This window comes from Odocoileus virginianus, chromosome 1, assembly GCF_023699985.2.
Source record: "Odocoileus virginianus isolate 20LAN1187 ecotype Illinois chromosome 1, Ovbor_1.2, whole genome shotgun sequence".
Lineage (NCBI taxonomy): Eukaryota > Metazoa > Chordata > Mammalia > Artiodactyla > Cervidae > Odocoileus > Odocoileus virginianus.
The window spans coordinates 83,774,096-83,801,421 of record NC_069674.1 but is presented as its reverse complement, the minus strand read 5'-3'; the positions used below and the strand labels follow the sequence as shown (position 1 = coordinate 83,801,421).

At 34.3% G+C, this 27,326-nt stretch overlaps 1 protein-coding gene across 3 annotated transcripts in view; it reads left to right on the top strand.

Annotated features, from left to right (window-relative positions):
- ITGB8 (integrin subunit beta 8) overlaps nucleotides 1-21,815 on the top strand; it is a 94,871-nt gene extending 73,056 nt beyond the window's left edge. For 2 of the 3 annotated variants that reach the window (XM_070470284.1, XM_020868923.2), the window contains 7 exons: nucleotides 1,380-1,469; nucleotides 5,402-5,536; nucleotides 8,194-8,599; nucleotides 11,044-11,269; nucleotides 12,502-12,608; nucleotides 16,023-16,186; nucleotides 16,283-21,815. In XM_070470284.1, coding sequence (XP_070326385.1) covers nucleotides 1,380-1,469; nucleotides 5,402-5,536; nucleotides 8,194-8,599; nucleotides 11,044-11,269; nucleotides 12,502-12,608; nucleotides 16,023-16,186; nucleotides 16,283-16,405 — 1,251 coding nt within the window. In that variant the 3' untranslated portion in view covers nucleotides 16,406-21,815. The remainder of the gene's footprint in view (nucleotides 1-1,379; nucleotides 1,470-5,401; nucleotides 5,537-8,193; nucleotides 8,600-11,043; nucleotides 11,270-12,501; nucleotides 12,609-16,022; nucleotides 16,187-16,282) is intronic. The other variant, XM_020868924.2, reaches the window with a different exon arrangement.
- The last annotated feature ends 5,511 nt before the right edge of the window (nucleotides 21,816-27,326 follow it).

Below are 27,326 nucleotides of genomic sequence, written 5' to 3'. Positions count from 1 at the left end.
TGCTCCAGTGGTTTCCTCTGATCTAGAGGATCAAGCCTTTATTATGGCACATGAGGCTAGTGGGTCCCTGCTTGCCTCGCTGACCTCATCCCCTAAAGCTGTCTGCCTTAAACTTGTCCCTCCAGTCATGCTTCTAATTCTCCTGTGAACACATTCACCAGGCTCTTTCTTTCCTTTGTAACCCTGTTCTTGCTATTTATCTCCCATCCCTGGAAGCCTTTCTCCATTATTATTAGTTGATTAACTCTTACTCATCCTTGAAGACACAACTCATGATTCACCTCCTCCAGGAAACAGTCCCTGACAAATCTCCCCAGCCCTCAAATGCCTGCTCAGTATCCCTCTCATTAGGGTCCATATATATGACTATTGCTTCATGGGAATATCATTTTTTGAAACTGTCATTTACATTCCTGTGAGATTCTTAAGGGTAGAAACCATGTGGCCTAATAATTTAGCATTTCCAAAGTGGCATATGATGCTACTTAATAAAAGTTATACAAATGAATTTTTAAAATATCTGACAAATATATTTCCCTTTTACCTGAGGTACTAAATTATTTGTAGTAGCTTACTGTTCAAGTAGTAGCTGGCATACAGCAAGAACTCAGTGATACTTGTGAATGATAAAATGAATATATAAATGCATTTCAAGACTTTTCATAATCTGATTCCATATAAATATGCACCATTCACTCTAGTAAAACTAGTTACTTTTCTATTCTTAGTTAATCTACAACTTCGGTAAACTTTTAAGCCTTTACTAATTCTCATTTTCTCACTAGGAGTACCTAGAGTCCATTTTTTATGGACCATCAGAACACCTGTTCGATGAAACTTCCATTTGTGACTTTGATTTTTTTTCTCCTGTCTGGACAAACATGTCCTAAAGACCGCTCCATGGAAAAACAGTTCTGCACAATATTTATGTTACATGAGAAAAGAATTTTGTAGTTAAGTAAATGTTAGAGAATGTGGCAGTTATAATAATGCAATTATTTCTGAATTGCAGGGGTATACATTTTGAGTCTCTATGTGGAAGAAACCATATGCAGAACTTACCAAATTCATTTGCCCTCAGAACTGTTTTCATTTTAAAATCTCTCAGGAGCAGGTTCTGTGGTCTATACTTTAAGGTTTAGGTCAGCATGTAATTTGGGTTCTCGCACACACTCATGCACATACAAATACATATCATTTCAGGTATATGTGTTTTAGCTGCTTTAGCTAGTCGCTTATATTTTTTCTTGTGTTTTAACTTTTTTATTCATATAATGACTCATCTTCCATTGACACCTATAAGATTTTTAAATATTTCTTGATTGCTAAGCCACTGTACATAGTTATAATTTAGTGAATGTGATTGGTATGTTTTCTAGGACCTTCTACCCCTCTTGCCTGGCACCATTGCTGGTGAAATAGAATCAAAGGCTGCAAACCTCAATAATCTGGTTGTAGACGCCTATCAGGTATGTACATATTGTACACATTTTTTTTTCAAATAAACTTTTAACCCCAATTTCTACAGCAAGGTACAAACTAATGCCCTATCATCTTGAGAAGGGTGGTGGAAAAACATTAGATTAGGAATTAGGAACCTGGTTTAGCCCTGGCTCTACCACTAACTAGTTACAGAACCTTGTTGAAGTCATTTCAGCTTTCTGTGTTTCACTATGTCCTTTGACACAGTTTACTAAATTCAGGTTAAGTTAGAGACTATCTAAATTTCCTTATTAAATGTTCAGAGAGTCACCAAGTCACAGCCATAGAATATACTTTATTACCAAGAAATATCATACTTTCCAGGACCATAAAGATAATCAATCCACTGTGTTATTTAAACAGCAACTTTTCATAAAACAATGAACTGAGATACAGAGACTACTAGGAGAATTCTGTTGGGGTCTCCTAGATCATCACAAGGTTGTTCAGTCGTTTGATTCAAAGAATTACCTTGAGAGATATACTATTTTATTGAGATGACAGTTATATGCTGTTCCCAGGTTGTGAAGAGTAGGTGCTAAATACAAAGTTAAAGAAATATCTGCTCTCTTAACCTAGGTCATTCCTGGATAGAATAATCTCTTTTAGGACACTGTAAAAATAGTAACTGTCATTTTAACACCACTATGAACTAGTTATTTTCCATACAGGACCTCATTCAATCCATTCAACCCACCTATAAGGCAGGTATTAGTACTCCCATTGTGTATTTGTAGAATTTCAAAGAAGCTAAGCAAATTAACCAAAGGTCAAACAGCTAACAAGCAAAAGAAGCAGAACCAGAACCTAGGTTTTCCTAAATTCTAGCTTTCAGGTGCTTCCTTCTGTATTATATGGTCTGTTTTCTTTTTTTTACATGGTGTTTAAAAGATATGCTTTGTTCTATTTTGAATTTATGTGCCATTGACAAACTCTCACTTCTTCAAATTCTCTTATTGCCTTCCTGACACAGTAGAATTAAACGGTATTAATAGTAGCCCAAGTATTGTTAGAAATCTCAGGCTTCTCATTTTCTTCATGGAACATCTGCCTTCAACTCAGGTATGAAAGAAAAAGGCAGAAGTGGATACAGGATAGAAAGTGAAGGACTTGTTTAAACTTTCTTTCTTTAAAAAGAAAATAAATCTTGCAAGGTTTTTTGTTTGTTTGTTTTGCCAAGGCATTGTTCTATGTCTCAAGACTGCGTTGGATTAAATAGGAAAAGCAACTTTAATTACAATTTCTTTCTCACTGTTACCAAAAAGAAAGTATTAATAGGACTGGAGGGACATGTTATCAAGGAAAATCAAACCTGTGTACAACTCATTTCCAACAGTAGTTGTTTCCCAAGGATAATCAAAATAAGAAAGAAGCTTACAATATTAGAAGTCACCCTATTTTTCCTAATATGAACCCACATATTACCCCTTAGAAAAAATATAAGTTGATAAACTTTCCTACATTTCAAATTACACCCATGGAAAAGGAAACAATAGCTTTTTTTTTCATGTTCTTTATTTGCTAGGCTAGGTCTGTGATGCATTATCTAATTGTAGTTCTGATTAACCTTAAACAATTTTTAAAATACTAACAAAATCAGCAAAAACTCTGGCTAACCAATATCCTTAAGCTGGGATTCTGTTATAATTTTATATGTTTGTACTTTAAAAAATTTTCTGAAAATTCATTTCACCTTCACAGTCCAACAGAAACCATTCATAATTCATTGAAGAGAAAACTAGTATTTTATTCTACTTTGTAATTCTTTGCATTTCATTTTTAAGACTTTCATAAAATTACATACAAATTTAGCACATGGTGAATGTGATTGCATTTTATTTTGTATCCTTTACATTGCCATCAAAATATAAAACTATATAAAAATTTATATAAAACTATATAAAAATTAAAACTAAAAAACTAAATTAAAACTATATATATAAAGTATATAATTACTTAATCATAATTAACTGAAATTTAAAAATAAATTATATTGAATAAAAGGAATTATACTTCATAAAAAATAAATTCTGTCTCTGCACCTGTTAGATATTAAAAGGCAAGCTTAAGACTGTCTGAAACTTGGGGAGGGAGGTGGGAGGGGGGTTTGGGATGGCAGACACATGTATACCCATGGCTGATTCATGCCAATGTATGGCAAAAACCGCCACAGTATTGTAAAGTAATTAGCCTCCAAATAAAAGAAATAAATTCATTTTTAAAAAAAGAAAAAAAAAAGACTGTCTAAAACTTAATTTCTTAATCTCAAAACTGGGCAAAATTTTAGATATTTGTCTTCATATCATGCTTGAAAAAACACTGATATAACTAGCTTAAGGTTTTAAGAGAAGCAGAATTTCCAAAGGGCGAAAGAACACTGACGGTATTAAGAAGTTCCTTCTGCTTTGTCAGACCATCACCGCATCAACACCGTTAGTGCACTACCGCCTGGGAAGCCCAGGTGGCTCAGTGGCAAAGAATCCACCTGCAACACAGGAGATGCAGGTTCCATCCCTGGGTCGGGAAGGTCCTCTGGAGAAGGAAATGGCAACCCACTCCAGTATTCTTGCCTGGAGAATCCCATGGACGGAGGAGCCTGGAGGGCTACAGTCCATAGGGTGACAAAGAGTCAGACATGACTGAGCAGGAGAAGTTTCTATTTTTTCCTGAAACTGTTTAATTAAGTGATTACAATATATGGATTCTCTGGTTGATAAAAAATGTGACTGATACAGTCTTACCTAATTCAAATAGAATTTACTAATTTGAGGAAGTATCTTACTCTAAAGATTTACTACCATAATTCCATGATCAGTTATTAACCTCTTTGTTGCCTATACAGTTGAAAAAGAAAAATTACTCAAGTAAAGAATTAGAAGCCAAGGGGATATCTTTTTCCTTCATACCATGTTGCTCACTCTCTTTTCTTACATACTTCATCTTTTCCCTTTCCTTTTGTTTACAGACATAAGTTAAGGAATTTTGCATGTGGTAGACTCTTAGTTTTATCAGATGAAATTCACACAGATCTACAGAATATATTTAATGTAGTTGTAACTTTTGGAACTGAGATGGGGAGAAATTAGGATGTGCTTGATACACATAATCATCATAACTGGCAATACATACATGTTTTTGAATGACTGTATAAATAAGTGAATGAATGAATGAATGATTTTCTGCCCAGTAAGAGGCCCTATTTCAGTATTAAGAATTGAAACAATAAGCAAGCTCAAGGGACTTGGCAAAAATCCTAGGCCATTCTTGGAGAATTTACAGGGCCATAACTGGCAGGTAGTTCTTATACCTACAGTATAGGTATACTATACCTATAGTATAGGTATAGAAGTACAGTATAGTATTTCTTATATCTACAGTATAGAAATGGCCTCCACAATATTTACTTTTCAATTCTGTATCAATAAGACATTTTAGTTTCCATGATAGTCTTAAGTATCTGAAACTGAAATGTTTCTTTAATAGCAGTAAATGTCAGAAGAGTGTTCCAGATTTTAAGCTGTTAAGATTTATGTGCTATGATGTATCATATTGTGTATGTATTCTCAATGCTTTATTCAAATTTTATCACAAAATATAAATATTATTGGATTAAAATGATTATTTTTGTAACACAGGCTGAGTGAGAAATGTCTCTGAAGTGATCATAATGCAGCCATGGAAATACGTGAAAAAATAGAGCAATTTAAACACAGATAATCTAATCCTTCAGTATTTTTTATGTATTTCAAAGGTAGCTAGGTCATTATGTGGAAATACTGTTTTTAATCAAGATTTTATAAAGAGAGACTCTGATTTAGTTAAAAATTTAAACCTAGAATGATATGATAAAATTGACTTTGTTTAGTTGCTTACATTTGAAACTGCTATAGTATACAACTAAAAAATGTCATCTCTGCAGAAACTCATTTCAGAAGTGAAAGTTCAGGTGGAAAACCAGGTAAAAGGCATCTACTTTAACATTACTGCCATCTGTCCAGATGGGACCAGAAAGCCAGGCACAGACGGATGTGGAAATGTGACAAGCAATGATGAAGTATGTGGGTGTGGATTTTTCCGATTTAAAGTAAATTAACTTGTTTGGCATGCTTTCTCACAGAAAACTCAAACCATTCTGAAAACTTTGCTTACTACTGACCTTAAGAATCTCATTTACACTTCAAAGTAACTTTCATTGTCTATTCCTAAAGTTCCTACTTGTAACTCCATTGACTGTTCTCTCAAATTCTCTAGTACTTAAAATGTATCATATTAAATACTTATTCAATAATAATAACTTTATTATTATTATTGATGACACAGCCAGTATATGTTAGGAAATCACATCTCCTCGAACAAGAAGTGTCTATTCTTATGATGATGATAATACCTTTTTGTTTCAAATCTGAAAATTCTCAGAGTAAATGTGAAAGCTGAGGGTAAAAGCAATACAGAAGAATGGGAGTGATGGAGGGGTTGATAAGGATTAAGAATTATAAAATCTTTCACTTTGTGATTGTCCCAGGACACTTAAATTATCTCAATACAATGATCTAGGAGGTAGGGAATTTCGTTAAGGATAACAACAACAAAAAGAAGTGTCATCACTTAACTAAAAAGGAATGAAATATGGAAAAGAGATTCAGATTATAGCAGCATGAGGAAATAGGACCATGGGAGATAGGGATTCTCCCAGAATTGGCACAAGAGAGAGTAAACACACAGAAATATACTTTAAAAAGAAATTCTTGTAGAACAAGTGATTTTCAGTGAGTCACTTACCTCAGTGAGGCATCAGCTGCCTCATTTTTAAATAAATAACTTGAATATTTCTAATCACTCTTCCATCCATCTCTAAGGTTCTATGATGTTATTAATTATTTTAATATCATGATATACAGAAAGAGCTACTGAAAGATTAAAAATCCTACTATTCTGTTAATAAGATTGAATAAAGGAGAATCTTCCTTTCTTTCTAGTTAGAATATACTTTTCCCTCTTGGAAAGTTTAGAATCTGTAGGTAGTATAGTTGCTCCAACTAACTGTATATTTGAAATTAATTATTTCAAATTCAAGTTCTGTAGGCTTCTCCATGATCACTCCTTGAATTTTGTCCAAAAGATATTTTATACCAGTTTACAAAAAATATATTTTATTTACACTGAGTATAGAGAAACTTTTTCTTTTGTGCTCGCAAAAAATAATACAGTTATTACTTTTTTAGAAAGGATTACCTTCTTAGAAGACGCTCTTTCTTTCAAAATCAATTTTGGCAGAATGGTTTAGCTTATTTCTTTTTCTTTGTCTACATCTCTTTTTTTCCCTCACTTTCAACCAAGTGATATAAACACTATCTATATAAACACTTTGACTATCAAGAAGAGTCATTTGACCTCAATTATAGAAATCCCAAGTTTTGCTCTACTTAATTTTGTCAGTGACCACATTATCTTACTATCTGTTACTCCTTAATATTTTAAAGAGAAAAATACATTTCAAGTCTGACACCAATTGTACTGATTTTAATATTATGAGACTAATTCTAATTCTGCATGGATATAGATAACATATAAATGTAAATTTAGATCTTTCTTATTGTGTGTGTGTGTGTGTGTTTGTGTGTGTATGTATTTGTGTTAGGCTTTTTGGTTGGGATGGATATCTATAATGTATATACATAAGGAAGAGGAAATCTCTATATATTCATATATATATATATATATATATATACACATATATATACATATATATATATCCATCCATATCTGTGTACCTAATTTATCTCCATCCCAACCAAAAAGCTTAGCACAAATTATTTTTAAATTGTAATATATCTAAGTCTAACATGGAAGAAAACTATAAACCTTGTTTGTCAAAATACCTGAAGATTATATGATGAATTAACAAATATAAATACACACACTAAGCCAATCTTGTTGTGGAGAAAAAACTGAGAAAAATTTGGCAAGAGAGAGCAATTATGTAGTTTCATGGGGGAAACCAATTCCTGCCAGGCCAGATCATTAGTTACAGACTAGCATCTCCACTGAGAAAAATGTATGACTTTGTATTGAGATCTTAGGACCTAAAAGTTGAGAGTCCTAAATCTTTTTCCCTTGAGTAACATCAGGGAAAGCCCCATGTTTTCCTTTTAACATTATGTATAAACTAAAATTTAAGTCCAAAACTTTACTTGGGCTCTAGGAAAACAGAAACAAAATAAAAACTGTTCATTTGAACAATTGTTCATTTCAAGGTTTTAAACCAGTAGAGCAGAAGCCCTTGACTTTAGTTTATCTGATCTATCTCTAGTGCCAAATATTTGCCGTAACTCCACAAGTTAAGGACTGGATCTAGAAAATGGTCTATTCTCTCTCAAGTTTGCTAAGAAGTCATCTGAGGATATAAATGAATGATTAGAAGTAGATACCTTTCAAGTAGGTTTGAATCCATGTCCACTTAATGGTGCATGACAGGCAAGCCTCAGTCACTGCATCCTTTAATTCTCCAGTTCCTTAATAAGGAAATAAAATGAAATTAAAAGGTAATGCTATGTCTACATATGAAAAAAGAATGCATGTGTAATTTATAAATATAAATTTCTTATAGATGGTATAGTATTGACTTAAAATATCATTAACATATATAATATTAGTAATAAAAACAATCAAAGGATTTAAATGTATTTTCTTCCCTCTCACCCACAAATTTAGGTTCTTTTCAATGTAACAGTTACAATGGAAAAATGTGATGTCACGGGAGGAAAGAGCTACGCAATAATCAAACCTATTGGTTTCAATGAGACCACTAAAATTCACATACACAGAAACTGCAGCTGTCAGTGTGATGATGGCAGAGGACCTAAAAGAAAGTGTGTAGAAGAAACTTTTCTAGATGCCAAGTGCTTCCAGTGTGATGAGAATAAATGTCATATTGATGAGGACACATTTCCTTCTGAAAGTTGCAAGTCACACAAGGATCAACCTGTTTGCAGCGGTAGAGGAGTTTGCACTTGTGGGAAATGTTTATGTCACAAAATTAAGTTTGGAAAAGTGTATGGAAAATACTGTGAAAAGGATGACTTTTCTTGTCCATATCATCATGGAAATCTGTGTGCTGGTGAGTATAAATATGTACATGCAGTTATTTATATAGTCGAATATTAAGCTAGCATATATGTTAAAGTATCTTTAAATCACATCTTTATAATTACCAACCCTGAATCTGAATTTGATACTTAAACTTTCAAAGTCTGTGAAATTAGGACATAGCCACAGATATACTTCAAATGATTCTGATATTTATAGTTTAAATTATTTTGTACAGGAAATACTTAAAAATTAAAACCAAAAATTAATTCGTATTTTCAAGTATGCCGTGACCTTGTAAAGACATATACCAGAAAAGGAAATTACTGACAATGTCTGACAGATTTTCTATAATCTGGGTATTCTTCTAGAAGACTCTGATTTATCCTCATAAATGGTCACTTCCTTCATCTTGTTCAGAGGATAGTTAGCCATAAAAATGTACTTTCAATTCACTGTAAAATTCTTAATGTGTTATTAGAGATGGCATTATAAATCTGTAGTAATATAAACCTGTCTACTTTATTTTTGGGACAACACCAGCAACAGAATTGTCAAAGGACAGTACTCTTCAAGAAAATACAGGTTTCATAAGAAATCAAGATTAGTCCCAGAGGCCACATACAGACCAAATTTTAAAATGAAATAATTTAAAACAAAAAATATCAAAAGTATGTTTTGGCTAATTCAATTTACTGCCACCTAGAGGTTAAATTCTAGAAAATATATACAACATTTGAAAATTAGTGTGAAATACTTTTTTAATTAATTAATTTTTCTATGGTAGTGTACTAAATCCATTTATTGTTAAAGTACCTTTTTAATGTTTGCATTTTGGTAAGCAAATATTAAATTATTGATAACATGAAATATTTCATTTTAATAAGCTTATGGAAAGTAATAAACATACACAAAATAAGTTTTTGTTCTTGTATAAATTAAAAATGTGCCCTATATCACATAAATATGGGATGGACAATTTCCTTTATATCTTATACACATAATATTTTATATTCTAAACATTCATTCAGCTGTACTTGGCATCTAGGTAGAAAGGGTTATAGATGACTTTAGAATACACCCACAATTATCATCTAAGTTTTTTAGTGCTAAAACTGCTTGGGACAGGGAAGAGAAAGAATTCTGAGGTCATCATTTCCTATAGCTGTCGAACTCTCAATGAAGTCTGAAATATTGAGACACTGAGAATTCCAGTCTCTGTTAACAGTAAAATATTAAAAATCAGTGGACTGGTCCTTTTACATGACTATGATAACTACTGTTCCAGAGGCAATTGAGAATCTGCTTTGAATTATTTGTATATAAATCATAACCACAAACTGTAGGCTGACAAGTATTTTCTTCACTAAGGTCCTTTGAAAATAATAACACATGTTCACAGATCTGCTGGCTAGTATTAGGCATGTAGCCCACATACAGAGAATTGAGCCTAGCAGGCATTTGCTTGGCCTGGATATGATTATTAATTTTACAGTTAACAAATTGAGCTGATCCAACAGTAGAGGCTATGGAACAGTTACCCTGTGAGGTGTTCCACAATAAAACAAGAGAGGGCATAAGCCAGAAATTGAGGGAAGTAAGAAAAAGAAGGGGAGGAGGAAGGAGAGAGAAGAAAGGAAGGAAAGAAGGAAGAAGGGAAAAGTCTTTGGTCAGATAAACTTGAAAAACATTATACAGCCCTGAATATGTACCCTCTTGAAAATTTCTAGTTCACATTAGCATATTAAATTTTGGATACCTTCTACAGGCTAAAACCCACTTAACTAAGTATAATCAGTGTTCTTCCTCAACTCCAACATGCACAAACATACCACCCTGATTTCTCTCTTGCTTTCTCTCATTTACCACCTAATAACATTTCACAACATACCTTATTAAGACATGCACCACTAACCTGCTACATAATGTGCTGAAGATGTGAAAGGATTACTTCAACTTCCCTGGAGATCTCATCTTTAATCAAGGCACTAGCAGAACTGAAGCTTTTAGAAGAGTTTGCCCAATGGACCTTCAAAGTTATCCCAGGCCCTTAGCAATAATGAGCGACTAGGAGAGAAAATTATGGAAGCTATTCATAAAATACCCCTTTCTTTCAAATTTCAAATCAGACAACACTACTTCAGCCTCTGTTACTTCTTTATATCTGTGTCTTTTTACTTTAGAACTGAATATACAGTGACCTTCAAGTAGCTGGGCAGTCAGTGCAGCAGGGCAGAATTCACAACGGTCAGCACAACAGATTAGCAAGGGGAGATTATCTACAATAGGACAGCTTTAAAAATAGTCACTCCTAAGTCCTGGGATTGTTTATGTCAGACAAATAGAAAATGATGCTGTTTCCATTCACTCGAGTGTCAGTGTGTTTCCACTGGATGGAAGGGAAATTCATGTTTGGAAATGCTTCACAAAGCCAGTGATCTTGGTAACTTAGATCTTGGAGTATCTGTGTTGCAGGGCACGGAGAGTGTGAGGCGGGCAGGTGCCAGTGCTTCAGGGGCTGGGAAGGGGATCGCTGCCAGTGCCCGTCTGCATCCGCCCAACTCTGTGTCAGTCCAAAGGGCCAAGTGTGCAGTGGGAGAGGCACATGCGTATGTGGCAGGTGTGAGTGCACCGATCCCAGGAGCATCGGCCGTTTCTGTGAACACTGTCCCACGTGTCACACAGGCTGCAGTGAAAACTGGTATGTGTTTTCTGGTTCCAAACCTATGTAAGGCAGTCCTTTGTTTAGCCATGTTCAATCTTTTCTATTTTGCCTACTTTAACCAAAAAGTTGCTGGATCTTCTCCAGACAAATTATCATCATGCTAACAAAAGAACCGAATGAGAAATTTAAGAATTAGAAGACTTAGATTCCAATCTTGGGTCATGCATGAGAATTTATCTAGGTATTCACTGCCTTTTTTTGAAACAGTTTTTTTTTAAAGAATAATATTCAGTGTTAATAAAGATTCAGTGGGGCTGTCCTCCCAACTTTCTTGAGATGTAAATGACATATAATCTTGTGTAAGTTTAAGATGTACAATATTATAATTTAGGAGCTGACTGCTTCCCAGCTTACTATTAATTAGCTTTTTGATCTAGGACAAATTGTTTAAATTGTCTGTGCCTTAGTTTCATGATAGCAAAAGTGCAGATAATAATAATGCTGTGCTAAAATTCTGTGAAATAATTAAATTAGATGTTCATGCAAAAAAGCCCTAAACTTTTGTACATGGTGCACAGTAATCATGGAATAAATGTCACCTGTTATTGTTGTTTTATTTTTATTCTTTTAAAGATAAAAGAGCAGTAGCTATGAAGCACTCTAGAAAGGAGTGATGGATAAGTAAAAGGTTACATTAAATAATGGCAGCATTGTTGTTTTGTGCCAGTAATTAACTGCTCAAAGACAACTACTCAAAATATCACTATGGCTTACAATTTGTTTTAATCATTTTTTAAAAGATATTCTCAAGTTTTCACAATTATGCATGAGGTTATGTAACTCATTAGGAAGATAATGATGTAGGTATTTCTAGTCAACTCAATCAAATTTTGAACTGTATATTCACTGCAAAATTTTTTCTAGCAGTATCATAATAGTCATCTTCTAAAACATCTGTGCTAGATGGTTTTGTTTTTGATTTTATAGTAAGGCTATCTTATTCACTTCCTGGAAATTTTATTTTCAATACAAAAAATATCATTATGTTGATTTTATACATTACAATATTTTAAGTGACTAGAATGTAATTTTGCTTGGTATTAAATTCAGCCAAGATTACAAATAAATGTCACAGGTTTCTTTCCCTGTTTAACAAGTTTGCTGTCCTAAAAAAGCACCCTATTTTGTCATTTTATGGTTTACAGAAAATACTACAAGCTACAACCTTTTAAAGAATAAAATGTTTTCACTTCTGTTTCCCCTTATAGGAATTGTGTGCAATGTCTTCACCCTCACAATCTGTCTCAAGCTATACTTGATCGGTGTAAAACTTCATGTGCTCTCAAAGAACAGCATTATGTGGACCAAACATCAGGTAAACAAAAGTTTAATAATCAAAGTATTGAAGAGTGTCTGTAGAGAACCATGTCCCCCCAAAAAGCTCAACCATCCTAAAAAAAGAAATAACTGCTTCAATGTTTACAGTCTCCCAGAAATGGTACTCTATAAAACTGATTGAAGATATTTGCCATGGTGTGATTAAACTATTAGATCTCTCATCTCAACTACCCAGCTAAATTCACATGCTATGCAACTCCATGGAATTACACCAAACAGATTTTCTTGAGAGACCTCATGAACCAAGAATAGGCATTTCCTATGTAGAGTCCATTTCACCTTTAAAGACAAGGTCTGTTTTTCTGTTTTGCAGAGGGATGGGGTGGGGAAGGAGGTGGGAGGGGGGATCGAGATGGGGAAAACATGTAAATCCATGACTGACTCATGTCAATGTATGGCAAAAACCACTACAATATTGTTAAATAATTAGCCTCCAACCAGTAAAAATAAATGGAAAAAAAAATAAAGACAAGGTCTGTGGAGCCATAATTATCCTTCACAACCCAAACCTGCTTCCAGTCATAAGCTTCCTCATGTGAAACTAACATTTACTTCCATGTTTCAGGTGATGCCAAAAAAAAAAAAAAAATTCTAGGTAGTAATGATCTGTTTTTGAGAAGCACACAGCTCAAAAGGCAATTCCTTCCTTCAAAAGGCAATAATTTTCATTCTGATGCAAATATAATCTAGAGTTGAATGAGAGTTTTCCAGGTGGCCCTAATGGTAAAGAATCTTCCTGCCAATGCAGCAGATGCAAGAGATACGGGTTCCATCCCTGGGTTGGGAAGATCCACTGGAGTAAGAAAAGGCACCCTGCTCCAGTATTCTTTCCTGGAAAATTCCATGGACAGAGGAGCCTGACAGGCTACAGTCCACGGGACTGCAGAGAGTAGGACACAGCAGAGCAGAGCACAGATTTTTTCCCAGAGTGAATAGATATAAAGATGGCACAATGGAAATGGTATGGAAATTTTAGTCTGAAGACCTTGGCTTAAGCATGTTTATTGATACTCTTAATAGTAGCTAAGCTGTATTAGCCCTCTTACAAAATTTCCCTGAGCCTCAGTTTTCTCATCTATAAAATGGAAATAATATCAACCTCAAAGAGTTGTGTCAATTAAGCCAGTGAACATGAAAAAAATTTTAAAGATGATATATGAATGAAAGAAGCATGTGAACTCTGTCTTCAAAGACCATTTTGGACAAAGGTTCACTAGAACCGAAATGCCAGTGCCCTCCTTTTGTTCAGGTTTAAGATGTTAAACTATACAAGAATTCGAAATGAAGCCTGAAATTATGTATTCATTGAGAACATTCCTACTGCTACTATTATTTCTGGTCTCTCTTCCAACCTGTAAGAATAATTCTAGGTCTTAGAGAGATTGTACAGAAGAGTAAACTTTCTCCAGAGTTTTGTTTCCTCTCCCCTCATATCCATACTAACCTTAGCCCATCATAAATTTAGATTTGAAAAGAGCCCATGTGCTGCCAGATGGGGCTGCAGCAATCACACCCAAAAGCCAAGTGCCTTTTCTAATGAATAGAGCACTAACTGTCAACATGTAATTTATTATGTTAAGTAAATAAACCTATTTTGACATAAGTGTGGCTAACAAATGTATTCCCTTAAAGCTCCTTAGGAAAATCCCTTGCTTGACCTAAACTAAGAAAAGAGGCATGGCTGGAGCTAAATTTTTGGTTCTCCAAAATTAAAAATTTTTAAATGCATACAGATTTGAATCCTGGAAAGGTTTTCCATCCTAAACCATTAGAAATATTTATAAAATGTATTAGTATTAATAGCTAGAGGGCTCCCCTCCCCTTCACAACTGTTGTGCAAGGAGAGGAAAAAGGGCATTTGTTAACCACCTCTATTATCTATCCACTTGATCACACTTAAAGGGTTATTTTGCTTTTCCTGGCTAAACTCCTACTAGGCAAGAAGCCAGAAAGTGAGATCAAGCCACGCGCCCCCTTAGCTGATTACTATTCTAAGTCGGCCAAGGGAAATGAAAGGCGTGCATGTCATGAACCTGGGCACTACCAAAGGTAACACCTTTTAATAGAGCATCTTGGATTCTCTCTATGTATAAGACTATAACACAGGGGGACTTACACTTGGATTTGGTGCTTCTACTCCAGTTAGTGGTCCTCCAGTCTCCTTTTAGCATTTCTTTCAAGGAACCTCAACATTATGACCAAAAAAAAAAAAACCACTGGCTCTAAGTCTTCCCACTTGGAGAAGAGCCCTTGCCCTTTTTACTGAATTCTTGGCTATTTAAGAGCATGCTTGGTCATTGGTGGGAATTCAAACAGAAATCACTCATGACTGGGTGACTGCTTTTCAAAGTCTTGGCAGGTCCCCTCCCAAAAGGCCTTCTCGAGGAGATTCTCAGACAGTTAGATGAAGTCCCCAAAGTCTGGAAAATGCAGAAAAACACATGGCACTTTAGGTTGGGAGGTAGTTCTGTGAGTGTGGGGCAGCTGGTGAGTTCTGTGGAATACTTGTGTATTATGCAACCATGTTCCTCTTAGATTAGGGTAATACCTCTGGCAGCCACAGAGGCTGTAGACTTTCCAACTAGAGTTTGCCAAAGGTCTAGTGATAAAACAGAGACCTAGCATGCCCCTCTTAATACAGCATTTCCTTTTCCAGCTAGTAATTATCTGTTCTTGAAAAAACAAAAAGTGGTATTTTTAGAAGCAGAATATGATAGATTTAGTTAACAGACAAGTGAAAAATAAATTAATAAAAATTGAGGAAAGAGATTTGGGTATTGTCCCAAATTGTACACTCCCATTTCCTGGAGAAGCTATGTGTAATAATAATGAAAACACACTACAGTTTCAAAGGAAATATTTATTCATCTATTAGAGTAGTACTGATTTTAGCTTCTGCAGATGTTTATTTTCCATTACTGATGTGTAACAAATGAGGAGTAAGCATAACAAGAAAAACATATGTTAATGCACGGAGCTGTTAAATAATTCTTAAATCCTATTTTCCAGTTAGTGATCCACATCATACCACAAAAACTGTCCTTCTCTCTGTCATGGTTGAAATCATATTTAGTTAAGGATTTGGACATATTCTAGTTAGTACAAGAATCAAGCTGAAAAAAAATAATCTTATTGAATACCTTAATTGTGGCTATTCTCTGAAGGAGAGTTTTTTGTTGAAAATACTTGAATAATAAATGTGTAATAATAATTAGATTACTTCTGAATCAACAACAATGGAAGTCCTTTGTTTTGAAAATGTAGATTTGTAAATATCTCTGATCCTATTAATTGAGATGACAAACATTATTTATTTCTAATACTACTGTTAGAATCCTTTGATTTACTCATTCCAGTTTCTTAAACCATGTATTTGTTTGCTTCTTTACAGAATGCTTCTCTAGTCCAAGCTACTTGAGAATATTTTTCATCATCTTCATAGTCACATTCTTGATTGGGTTGCTTAAAGTCCTGATCATTAGACAGGTGATACTTCAATGGAATAGTAATAAAATTAAGTCCTCGGCAGATTACAGGGTGTCTGCCTCAAAAAAGGTCAGTGAATTCTAAAAATGAATTACTATCAGTGTGTTATTGTCTACTTTCAATATTTAGGCCCTTAATTAATGATAATATTTCTTCCTTATCAAGGACAAGTTGATTCTGCAAAGCGTTTGCACAAGAGCAGTAACCTACCGACGTGAAAAACCTGAAGAAATAAAAATGGACATTAGCAAATTAAATGCTCATGAAACTTTCAGGTGCAACTTCTAAAATGATAAAAAAAAAAAAGTACCTTATGGGAAACTGGATTTTAAATAATTGCTCCTAAAATTTACTATTTTAGAAGTCACAGGAGGGGACAAATTTGCTAGATCATGCCAGTTGCTGGTTGTCTGCTCGAATGAAGACTGACAAGCATCCTCATCATCATGTGACTCACACTGCTGCTGAATTTTTCAGAGAAAAATGTGTCTTACTACTGTTTGATACTAGTGTCATTGTAGCACTTTACTGTAATATATAACTTATTTAGATCAGCATAGAATGTAGATTATCTGAAGAGCACTGACTACACTTTACAGGTACCCACCATTTGTACACTTCCCAGAGAGACAATGCTGTGAGAAAAGTTTTGGCATTGTGTCACTACAAGGATACAGTAATCCCTGCACCAAACATGCAGACAAACGAATAATGCAGTTATACCAATGTTGCCAAACACTTCAACAACTGGCAGCAGTGAACAGACAAGACCAGATAGATGAATAAATGAATAGTGTTTCATTCGTTCAAGAGATAAACAGATAAAACCTTAATCTTGAGGGATATTGCTTTTGAAATAGTAGTTTTATGCATGTGTGTTTGTTTTCTTTGACAAGATGGATACTAATTCTAATATTCTTTCCTCTTTGCCTTTATATTTTGGTTTCCTTTCTTACAGGATAAGTTTATATATGTCACAGATGACTGGATTAATAAGTGCTAAGTTACTACTGCCATAAAAAACTAATAATAATACAATGTCACTTTATTAGAATATTTTTCAAAATTCAATGTTTAATAAGGGACACTTCAAGTAACATCAAAATCTGAACAGCTTCATTGTTTGCTGATGTAGAGTTTTAGATCTTCTTACCTGGTAAACTGGATGGATTATTTCACCACTTCATTTGTCTAATCATCAGGTTGAAACTCACAAAATATTTAGAAACTCTGCCTCAAACAAAGTGCCACACTTTTGAATGCGTTTTCTCCAATATTTATTCAAAGCAGATAGTAGTATTTTTCAAATTAAAACTAAATTAAGCTATATTACTTTTGCCCTTTGAAGCAGTCTAAGGACATTCTTTCCCTGAATCACCTCAGTCCAACTCACCAGAATTCTAAAAATACACAATTAGAGAAGAATAGACAATATCTTTAGAAATAAGCTAATTCACCCTTGTGGTTATTCAGGGGAACTGAGGCTCAGAAAGTTCAAATGATTTTTCAAAAACCCCTCAGTGACCAAGTGGCAGCACTCAAAGAGAACTATCTTATTGCCAGGCCAGGGCTCACTGAACAACGTAGTACTACCTCTGGAATCTTTAAAATAGTCAATTGGCAAGTGTTTTTAAATGTGATTTACTGAAGTCTTAAGTGAATAAGCATGAGACAATTCTCAAACAAGGCAGAAAAAAGTAATTCAAACCGAATTGTCCATGGTTGGCATCCAGTCTTTCTGCTAATCAGCTTCTAAGAGACTGCCAAATGGCCTAACTAGAGGGAAGTCCATTCACACAGGTTGTGGTGAACAGCATTTCCCCTGGGGTTGTGCAGTGCTCAGTCCAAGAGCTTGATACAGAGGTGATGAACTTTTATCTTCCCTAACAGGAACTTCATCACAACTACCATATCCTTACAGATTTATTCACTCTGATTTTATTGGCTAGAAGTCAAAGAGTCCTGTGTACAGCACAGAGCTTTGCCTATGACAACAAAGGAAGTTATTTTAAATTCCTTTTAAATGTCCTCTTACAATCAGCTTCCCCGATTTTCTGTCTTCCAGCACTTGAGTTAAACAAAGTGCCAAATATCTACATTCCAATGAAGACTATATCCCATCCATCCTAAAGAAGATTCAAAAATGTACAATAAGTTGTTCTAGAGCCAAAAACCACAGTACTCCCATCAGCCGTCCCCTGAAGCCAGGCAATTATGACACTAAGTTGAGCAGTATTTCCTTCCCCAACTGAGTGATCAGCGCCATTGACATAATTCAGTATTGTGACTCACTTATGTAAAATACCTTTGATCACCAAGGATAACATAAAAATTGTTTTAGCAGCTTGCCTGTCACACATTACATCCTTTTAAAAAAGGAAATAAATGAATACCTGTCAGCCCCCAAAAGGAAAAGTGGAAAATATCCATTCATTGAAATACTGAAAACTGACATTTAAAATTTTTGAAACATTACAAGGTTCATTAACTAATGTCTATGTGGGCTGAATTATCTAAAAGAGGATAACAAAATGAAATCCTTAAAATAAAGGGATGGATATTTGGACACTCTCATTAGTTTGCACTAATTTATGATGAAACAAGGCGCTTCTCATAGGAAGGGACAAGCTTCCTGATAGGCAGTTCAATGCTAGATGGTGATTGCAGTTATGCTTGTGATGTCTTGTGCTTTCCTTTTTTATTTAAAGAGCTAATCCTTAAAGATTTTAGAGTTTATATTTACTTGAATAATTGATATTTTCCTTATGAGAAGATAATTAATATTTGATTAGTTAGAATTAATGAAAAGTTAAGGGAAAACAGGGTATTCTTAGATTAAATAATTTATGTAAACGAAGCCTATTTCAACTAATATGACCACAGGAGCCTTTTGAGATTCACTGATATTAAACACAAGTAATGAAACTTTAAATGGTTAATGAAGTTAAGAACTTGAACAACTCTTTTGGTACGACAGCATTTCTGTGCCCTAAAGTATGTCATGATTTAGAAATAGGCCATATATACACTACAATATAACTGTATGAATTTTACTTCTCTGGGGATATCTTTATACTGCAGTATGTGTGGATTTATAAGCATCTGTTTTTTTTAATTTATTAATATTTATGTACAGACATTCTCTGAAAGACTCAAAAATTTACTAAAACTCTGATTATGTCCTAAACATTCAATTTAGTTTGGTTTAAACAAATACAAAAATCTAAGATTACATAGATTTCTCTAGAGGCAAATTTTTCAAAACTCAAAATTAAAATTAGTGGATGCATCAGATACAATAGTCCACTAAAGAATAAATTTCAAACATTTTTAATATACACTTAATCGCTATTGAATATATTCTTATGCATGACAATGGACATCCATACAATGTTGAAATATAACTATGATGGATTATGAAAATTATTCTCCATAGAATTATATTCCTTATGATACCTTTATAATAAGTTAAACTCAATGGCTTTTCCTTCCTTTTCCTACTCCTATTTGTTTTCTACTTACTTTTCCTAAGAGATTGCCCCAAAACTTCAAGCTCAATTAGCCTAATTGTGAAAAATAACTGACTATAATAATATAATGAAGTTCTTCATTTCCAAACATCTCTTAATGATTTTAAAAGTCATTTGAATCTATGTACCTAAACAAAGACCCATTAAAAACTGAGAACTTTAAATTTTTACAACTGTTCAAGCTTATTTCAATTTTAAGGGATTTGAGATCCATATATTTTAATAAAAGTATCTAATGAAATATAGGTACTTGGGAGTTCAATCTTGTGCATAAATATTGTTTTATTTACTCTTAACATTTAATTTACAACTATCCTTATTTATATTGACCTTAAGAACTCCACTTAATGCAATGCAAGCTGAGACATATTTTCAAATAAATATGAAACTAGCATTCTTTCAGATCATTCCCCTTTTCTCTTATAATTCTTCAATGGCCAATTTATTATGGGTTATACATGTTCATATTTCATTAACTCTAAGATATCTACTTTTCAATTTAACATCTCTGAAATATATCTTGCGATTATTGGCCTCTGAGATGCAGTTTTATAATTTTACTTAAATAAATATTACACTAATTCATCTTTAACTAAATGTTCACGGGTATAGAGACATTCATTTTTATATAAATATTTAAGAACACACGTACGATAACACGTGAAGTCAGTTTTCAGTACATCTGAATCACATTACCACTTGCTATGGAGCCTAACCATCTGATTATGAGTTTAGATTCTGCAGACCTTTAAGTTGTAAAAGCTCTTTCAGCCTTCTGTTTATACTTTATGCTAGTTGCTACTGGTTCAGCAAACCCTAACCTAACTGACAAGAATGAGTGAGTTTCTCCTAGGTTTGTTAACAAATGTTTATTCTTTCTATTACTCTCTAAAGAATACTTTCATGTGATCATCTCACTCTTAAACAGAATTAACTGGAAAAATATTACATAACATCATCACATTTAGATTTTTGCAATTTTAAGATTTTGAAGCATTTTATGTGTCTTATGTCAATGACAAGAGAAAAGTATCATACAACTTATCAGTGTTGTAAGGAAATTTTCCCTTAAAGTCCTCCTACATTTTAATTTTTCTATATCATTTCTGTTCTATATAATCTCTGTTCTGTTCTTTTGTTTGATATTTTCCTTTGACTTTAATAAATTCACCTTAAGCCCATGAATGACTCATAAAACTGCATATTTAAATTATTTGACTTACATGAAACTATTGTTCAGCTATCTGGACAGCTGTCAATGAAATACCTGAGAGTAATAACACTACTCCTTTATCTACCTGGATTACTTTCCCACAAAAATTTATGTTCATAAACTAACTCTATTAATCAGGTTTCTAAGCTCCATTACCTATTTCAGTTAAAATTATCTATCCAAAAATAAAAAAAAAACACTGCAATCATCAAGGATGGAAATGTATGATTTGTGTAAAAAGTCTTTACTAACTTTACACTGTACCACAGATAAATGTGATTTTGATAACAGTTCAATACAATGACAAATATGGCACATAGATTTTCTTTAAGATAATGAATATAAAATATTTTAATTCTAAATTATAATAAAATATAAATTTGCACATATTAATATAGAAATTCATTTTGTATATATTTAACATAAGTTTAAAACTATTTTACATTTACCAGTTACTTCATTAAAGTTTTTTAAATCTGCAAAAAATTAGTAATGTTTTAAAATTATCAGTAATATAACCTATGTGTTTCATTTAACAACTCCTGCCTCTGTAGAAAACATTTTAATATAGAGTGTATTTTTAAATTAAAGTATTTGAAATCAAAATAGTTCTAAGAAAGAAACAAATTCTGATTTAAACAAGTTTCTTACTATTTCTGACTTTGAATTTTACAGAAATTTAAATTGCCTTAAATGACATAGAAAATTGGTAATACAATAATTTCACTTAGATACTATGAGCCTGTTCATATAATTCTGATTGACTACTAACTTTGGTTTATGTATTTATTAAAAAGCTGATACTGTAGTTTGTTGTGAGATGTTTATTTTTCTAACAGAGCTTATAACAGTTATGACAAGGCATTTAATTAATGCATCATTTTGTTTAAAAGTAGGTGTTAACCAATATGAAATTCTATGTTTCAAAATAAAAATGTGAAGATCTAAGAATGCACAGGATGTTTCTTTATTTATCATTGTGTGCTACATGACCCTCAGCACTGCCAGGAAATAGCACATTGTCACACAAGGAAATGTAGTAACATTCATACATTCTCATCAGTAGAGGACATTATATAATTCCAAAAAGCTCCTAATCACTGGAAAACTGTAGAGTCAATGATAAAGATGTAAGGTCATTCTCAGTGATCTATTTTCCTTCCATAGCTACCCAGTAGTGAAAGCAGAAGAAATATCCTAATTACAAAGAACTGAAAAATTAGCTAAAAGACAAATTGGGCTTTTTTTTTTTTTTTTTTTTTTAGCAACCAAAGGCTTCTACTGTCACCTTGATATAAACATAACATGTTCATAATCTTCAAGTGCACATTCTCCAGAGCCATATTTAAACAAGTGAAATTTATGGGATACCCTTGTGTTGTGATTTTTCTTTGTTTAATCTAGTGGAGAAGGCTCTATTTATAATAGCCAGGACGTGGAAACAGCCTAAGTGTCCATCAGCAGAGGAATGAATAAAGAGATGCGGTGCATATACAGTGACACATTCGAGTGTGGGGGGGTGCGTGCTTAGTCGCTCAGTCATGTCCAACTCTTTGGAGCCCCATGGATAGTCTCCTCTGTCTATGAGATTTCCCAGGCAAGAATACTGGAACAGGTTGCCATTTCATTCTCCAGGAGATCTTCCTGACCCAGAGATCAAACCCACATCTCTTGCATCTCCCGTACTGGCAGGTGGATTCTTTAGCACTGCACCACCTAGGAAGCTCCAGAATGGAATATTGCTCAGCCATATAAAGGAAAGAAATGGGTCATTTATAGACATGTAGATGGACCTAGAGACTATTATACACAGTGAAGTAAGTCAGAAAGAGGAAAAAAAAACAAACAAACATACACTAACACATATATGTAGAATCTGAAAAAAAAAATGCTATCAATGATCTTACTTACAAAGCAGAAATAGAGTCACACAGGTATAGAAGAAACCTATGGATACCAATTGGGGGGATAGGAATGGGATGAATTGGGGGCCTGAGACCGACGTGTGTACATTATTGATACTATTTATAAAATAGATGGGCTTTCCTGGGGGCTCAGATGGTCTCAGATGGTGAAGAATCCACCTGCAATGTGGCAGAACTGGGTTCAATCCTGGGTTGGGAAGATCCTCTGGAGGAGGGCATGGCAACCCACTCCAGTATTCTTTCCTAGAGAATCCCCATGGACAGAGGAGCCTGGCAGGCTACAGCCCATGGGGTCGCAAAGAGCTGGACACAACTGAGCGACTAAGCACACACATAAAATAGACAGCCAATGAGATGATGCTGTATAACCCAAGGAACTCTACTTAATGCTCTGTGGTGACCTAGTGAAAGCGAAAGTGTTAGGCACTCATTCGTGTCCAGATCTCTGCAACCCTATGGACTGTAGCTCTCCAGGCTCCTCTATCCATGGAAATCTCCAGACAAGAATACTACAGTGGGTACCATTCCCTTCTCCAGGGTTTCTTACTGACCCAGGGATCGAACCAAGATCTCCCACATTGCAAGCAGATTTTTTAAAGTCTGAGTACCAGGGAAGTCCTAAATCAGAAAGAAATCCAAAAAAGAAGCGGTGCATTTGAACTGTGCTCCTGGAGAAGACTCTTGACAGTCTGTTGGACTACAAGAAGATCAAACCAGTCAGTCCTAAAAGGAAATGAAAACCCTGACTATTCATTGGAAGGACTGATGCTGAAGCTCCAATACTTTGGTCACCTGATGTGAAGAGCTGACTCGCTGGAAAAGAGCCTGATGCTGGGAAAGATTGAGGGCAGGAGGAGAAGTGGGTGACGGAGGAGGAGATGGTTGGCCAGTACCACTGACTCAATGGACATGAATTTGAGCAAGCTCTGGGAGGTACTGAAGGACAGGGAAGTATGGCATGCTGCACTCCAGGGGGGTCGCAAAAAGTCAGATGCAACCAAACAACATATGTATATGTATGGTTGATTCACTTTGCTGTACACTAAAAACTAATACGACATTGTGAAGCAACTATATTCCAATAATTTTTTAAATAAAAAATAATAAAGTAAAGCAGATGAGGGAATACACTGACAGCTAAATAGGTTATGTAGACAAATTCCCTATCTTTAAAGAGTTGTAAGAGTTTGAAGGAAAGGGTATGTGTAGCATGAAAGTGAAAGTCGCTCAGTCGTGTCTAGCTCTTTGTGACCCCATGGACTGTACAGTCCATGGAATTCTCCAAGCCAGAATACTGGAGTGGGTAGCCTTTCCCTTCTCCAGGGGATCTTCCCAACTCAGGGATCGAACCCAGGTCTCCCACATTGCAGGCAGATTTTTTACCGGCTGAGCCACCAGGGAAGCCCCAGAATACTGGAGTGGGTAGCCTATCTCTTCTCCAGGGGCTCTTCCCAACCCAGGAATTGAACCAGGGTCTCCTGCACTGCAGGCAGATTCTTTACCAGCTGAGCTACTAGGGAAGCATGTGTAGCATAGATAGACGGGTTTCACTGGAGAGATCAAATGGAAGCCATTAGGTTTAACAAGGCTTTTGTCTTTGAGTATTCATCTCATTTGGGTTTGGGCTACAGTCTTTTAGGCTCAGAATACTGGTTTTGTTAGGAGTGCTATTTGGCCTCATTCTTGTCTTCCCTCCCTTGCAAAAGGACCCACCCTCTGAGTTTGAATAGAGCACACAGCTGAGACTTAACCATCCAGACTCCTTTGCAGCTAAATGTGGTTACAGGACTAAATGTTGGCCAATGTGACAGATGGGAGAGGAACCTAGGATCTCACTTCATCTTTCCATGTTTTTTATCTGGACAACTGGAGCTATCTTGGCAAAGGAAACCCTGTACTGAAACATTCAGAGCTTCCTCTTCAACCAACAACTGCCATCCTCAACTGAACCCTAGTAGGGAAAACAATCTTTCTCAGCTAAACCACAGCATTTGATGTTATAGCAGATAATCTGTACTCTAATAATGTGCTATTTATAAAACTATCTCACTAATTCTTCAGCAATACTAAATATCATTTCTGTCAATTTTTCAAGGGAAATGAAGGCACAAGAGGTTAAACATCATGTCTAAAGGCGCGCAGCCTGTAGGTGGCCAAGGCCAGATTCACAAACAGATTTGTTTTTCACTCCATAAATTACTGATGATATGCTTTGTAAGGACAGATTTTACTAAATTAACTAGGTTTACTAGTTTAACTATGTCCTTATGAACCAAAAAACATGTGCAATAAATAAAGGTGAAGAGCTAATATATGCACAGAAAAACTACACAGAAATAATTGAATGGAATCTAAAAACGAAAAACAAAATGTTAAGCACACTCAGATGTTGTAATTAGACTGATGTAAGTCCAAGGAGATTAGCATTTGGCCTAGGCCTTGCAGGAAAGGTGAGTGTAGACATGCAGAAAAGCAAGGTCAGGGAGCGGTAAAGGAATGGTAAAGTAGAAAAGAGTGGGGATTATATCCAACTACATTGAAAGCTTGTTGAGATGCAGCATTGGATAATGAAAAACAATGATCTGCAGGTAATGGTCTATGGAAAGCTTGCTTCCCTGGTTAAGCAATTCGAAATTCGGTTACAAGGAAAAAGCAAGCTCTAAAGTTTTTGCACAGAAAAGTAGTATTATTGGAATTACACATGGTTTGGCATATACTAATATTAATTAAATATAATCTTTAATTAAACAGAATTTTATCCTTTCTAATACTAAATACTACCTAATAATGTTAAATATTGATTTTTAATGCTATTTAATAATCAATTTAAATAATATTTAGTACTAAAACTAAAGTATACAAAGGAGAAAAAATTGAAAATCCAACTTCCTAACAGCAATCACTCTTACACATAGGCATATTTTCATTTTTCTATGCCCTTTATAACTTATTATGCAGATAACACATATTTGTTGTAAAATATCCAAAATACCTAGACATTAAAATTAAAATTAAAATATTTTTCCAATCCAACCACGCAGAGTTGACCATATTATGTGTGTGCGTTTGTAATTAAGAAAGAAATATGCTATAAATAGTATAGTATAAAGACACTTTTTCTTCAAAAACATGTCAAACATTTTTCCATGTCAAGATTTAAACTATAGTTTTAATAGGTGGATATTATCCCATCCAAGAATGTGCCACAATTATAGCTCTTATGTTCAATGAGAAAATGAATGACCAAGAAATGATACCAAACATGAAACAATGGTTAACAACTTTAGTATTCAATAGGAGGAGATTGGTTAAGTAAACTTTTTGAATGTGAGAGATCTCCACATTTATAATGGCAAATGAGAAAGAGCCAACAAAAAGAGAAATGTTTATATTGGGAAGGTTTGCATTGGTCTAAGGTACAATAGGGGAGTATTTCAAATTATGACAAAGAGGAATAAGTGAAATGAGCTTGGAGAATTTTCATGAGGAAATAATGGTTTAGACAAAAGTACAAAGACAGGGAACAAGAGCTACTCTTACAAGGAAGATTAGTGAGAATATGGAGACTGACTAGATATACAGTTGACAAGGAAAGAATTAAGTTGAGGAGAATTCTGATGTACGGTCTAAAAGTCACTACAGATGTCCACCAAAATTGGATAAAACCCCGAATCTGGTCTCACAAACCACATTGTTTTTGCCATTCCATGACTTTTAGACTAAATTCTAACTTTATCAAAATATTTGGCCAGACAAAACTAAAGCTGCAGAATTTTAAACCATGTCAATGGTAATGCTTCCAATATTATCAAAATAAACCCAAGTGTGATACAGGCATATTTCCTTCTAATCTTGTTATTTATATATGAATATTTTGATCATAACTAGAAGCAGTGTCAGGCTGCACAAGAAAAACAAATGGCACCTTGACTTTCAACTTTGCAAATCCTTTAGCACTTATTTGGACTGGTGCATCATTTAGGGCACAGTGCTGTTTAGACTTCTTCCAATGAATTGCTTAAAGTTTACTAAAAAAAAGAAAGAGAAAAAAATGTCTGTCTATAATAGTGAGAGGAAAACACTTTCTTTACTGGGCTTTGTCATACTTCATGCTATTTTTCCATTGTTATGACTACAAAATACATTCTAACCATCATTAAAGTCATGAATAATAATTATCCACTAAAGAAAATCTTAATTTGCCATTAACAACATTTTTTAACATTCTGTCAAATTAAGGATAATCTATTATCAGTCCATGATTTTCAAAGAGTAGTTCCCTGACCAATAGCATCAGTGTCACATGAAAACTTGTTAGAAATGCAGATTTTTAGTCTCTACACCAAATCTTCTGAATCTGAAACGGCCCAGCAGTTTTAACAAATTTTCTAAGTAATCCTTATGCCTGCCAAAGTTTAAGAATCAATTTTCATAAACAGTATAAGCAAGCATCAGGAAACCAAAAGTTATAAATTATACTTTCTCTTGTACAGCAGTCAGTACCTGTTACTGAAAACTCAGTTCAAGTACTTACTTATTAA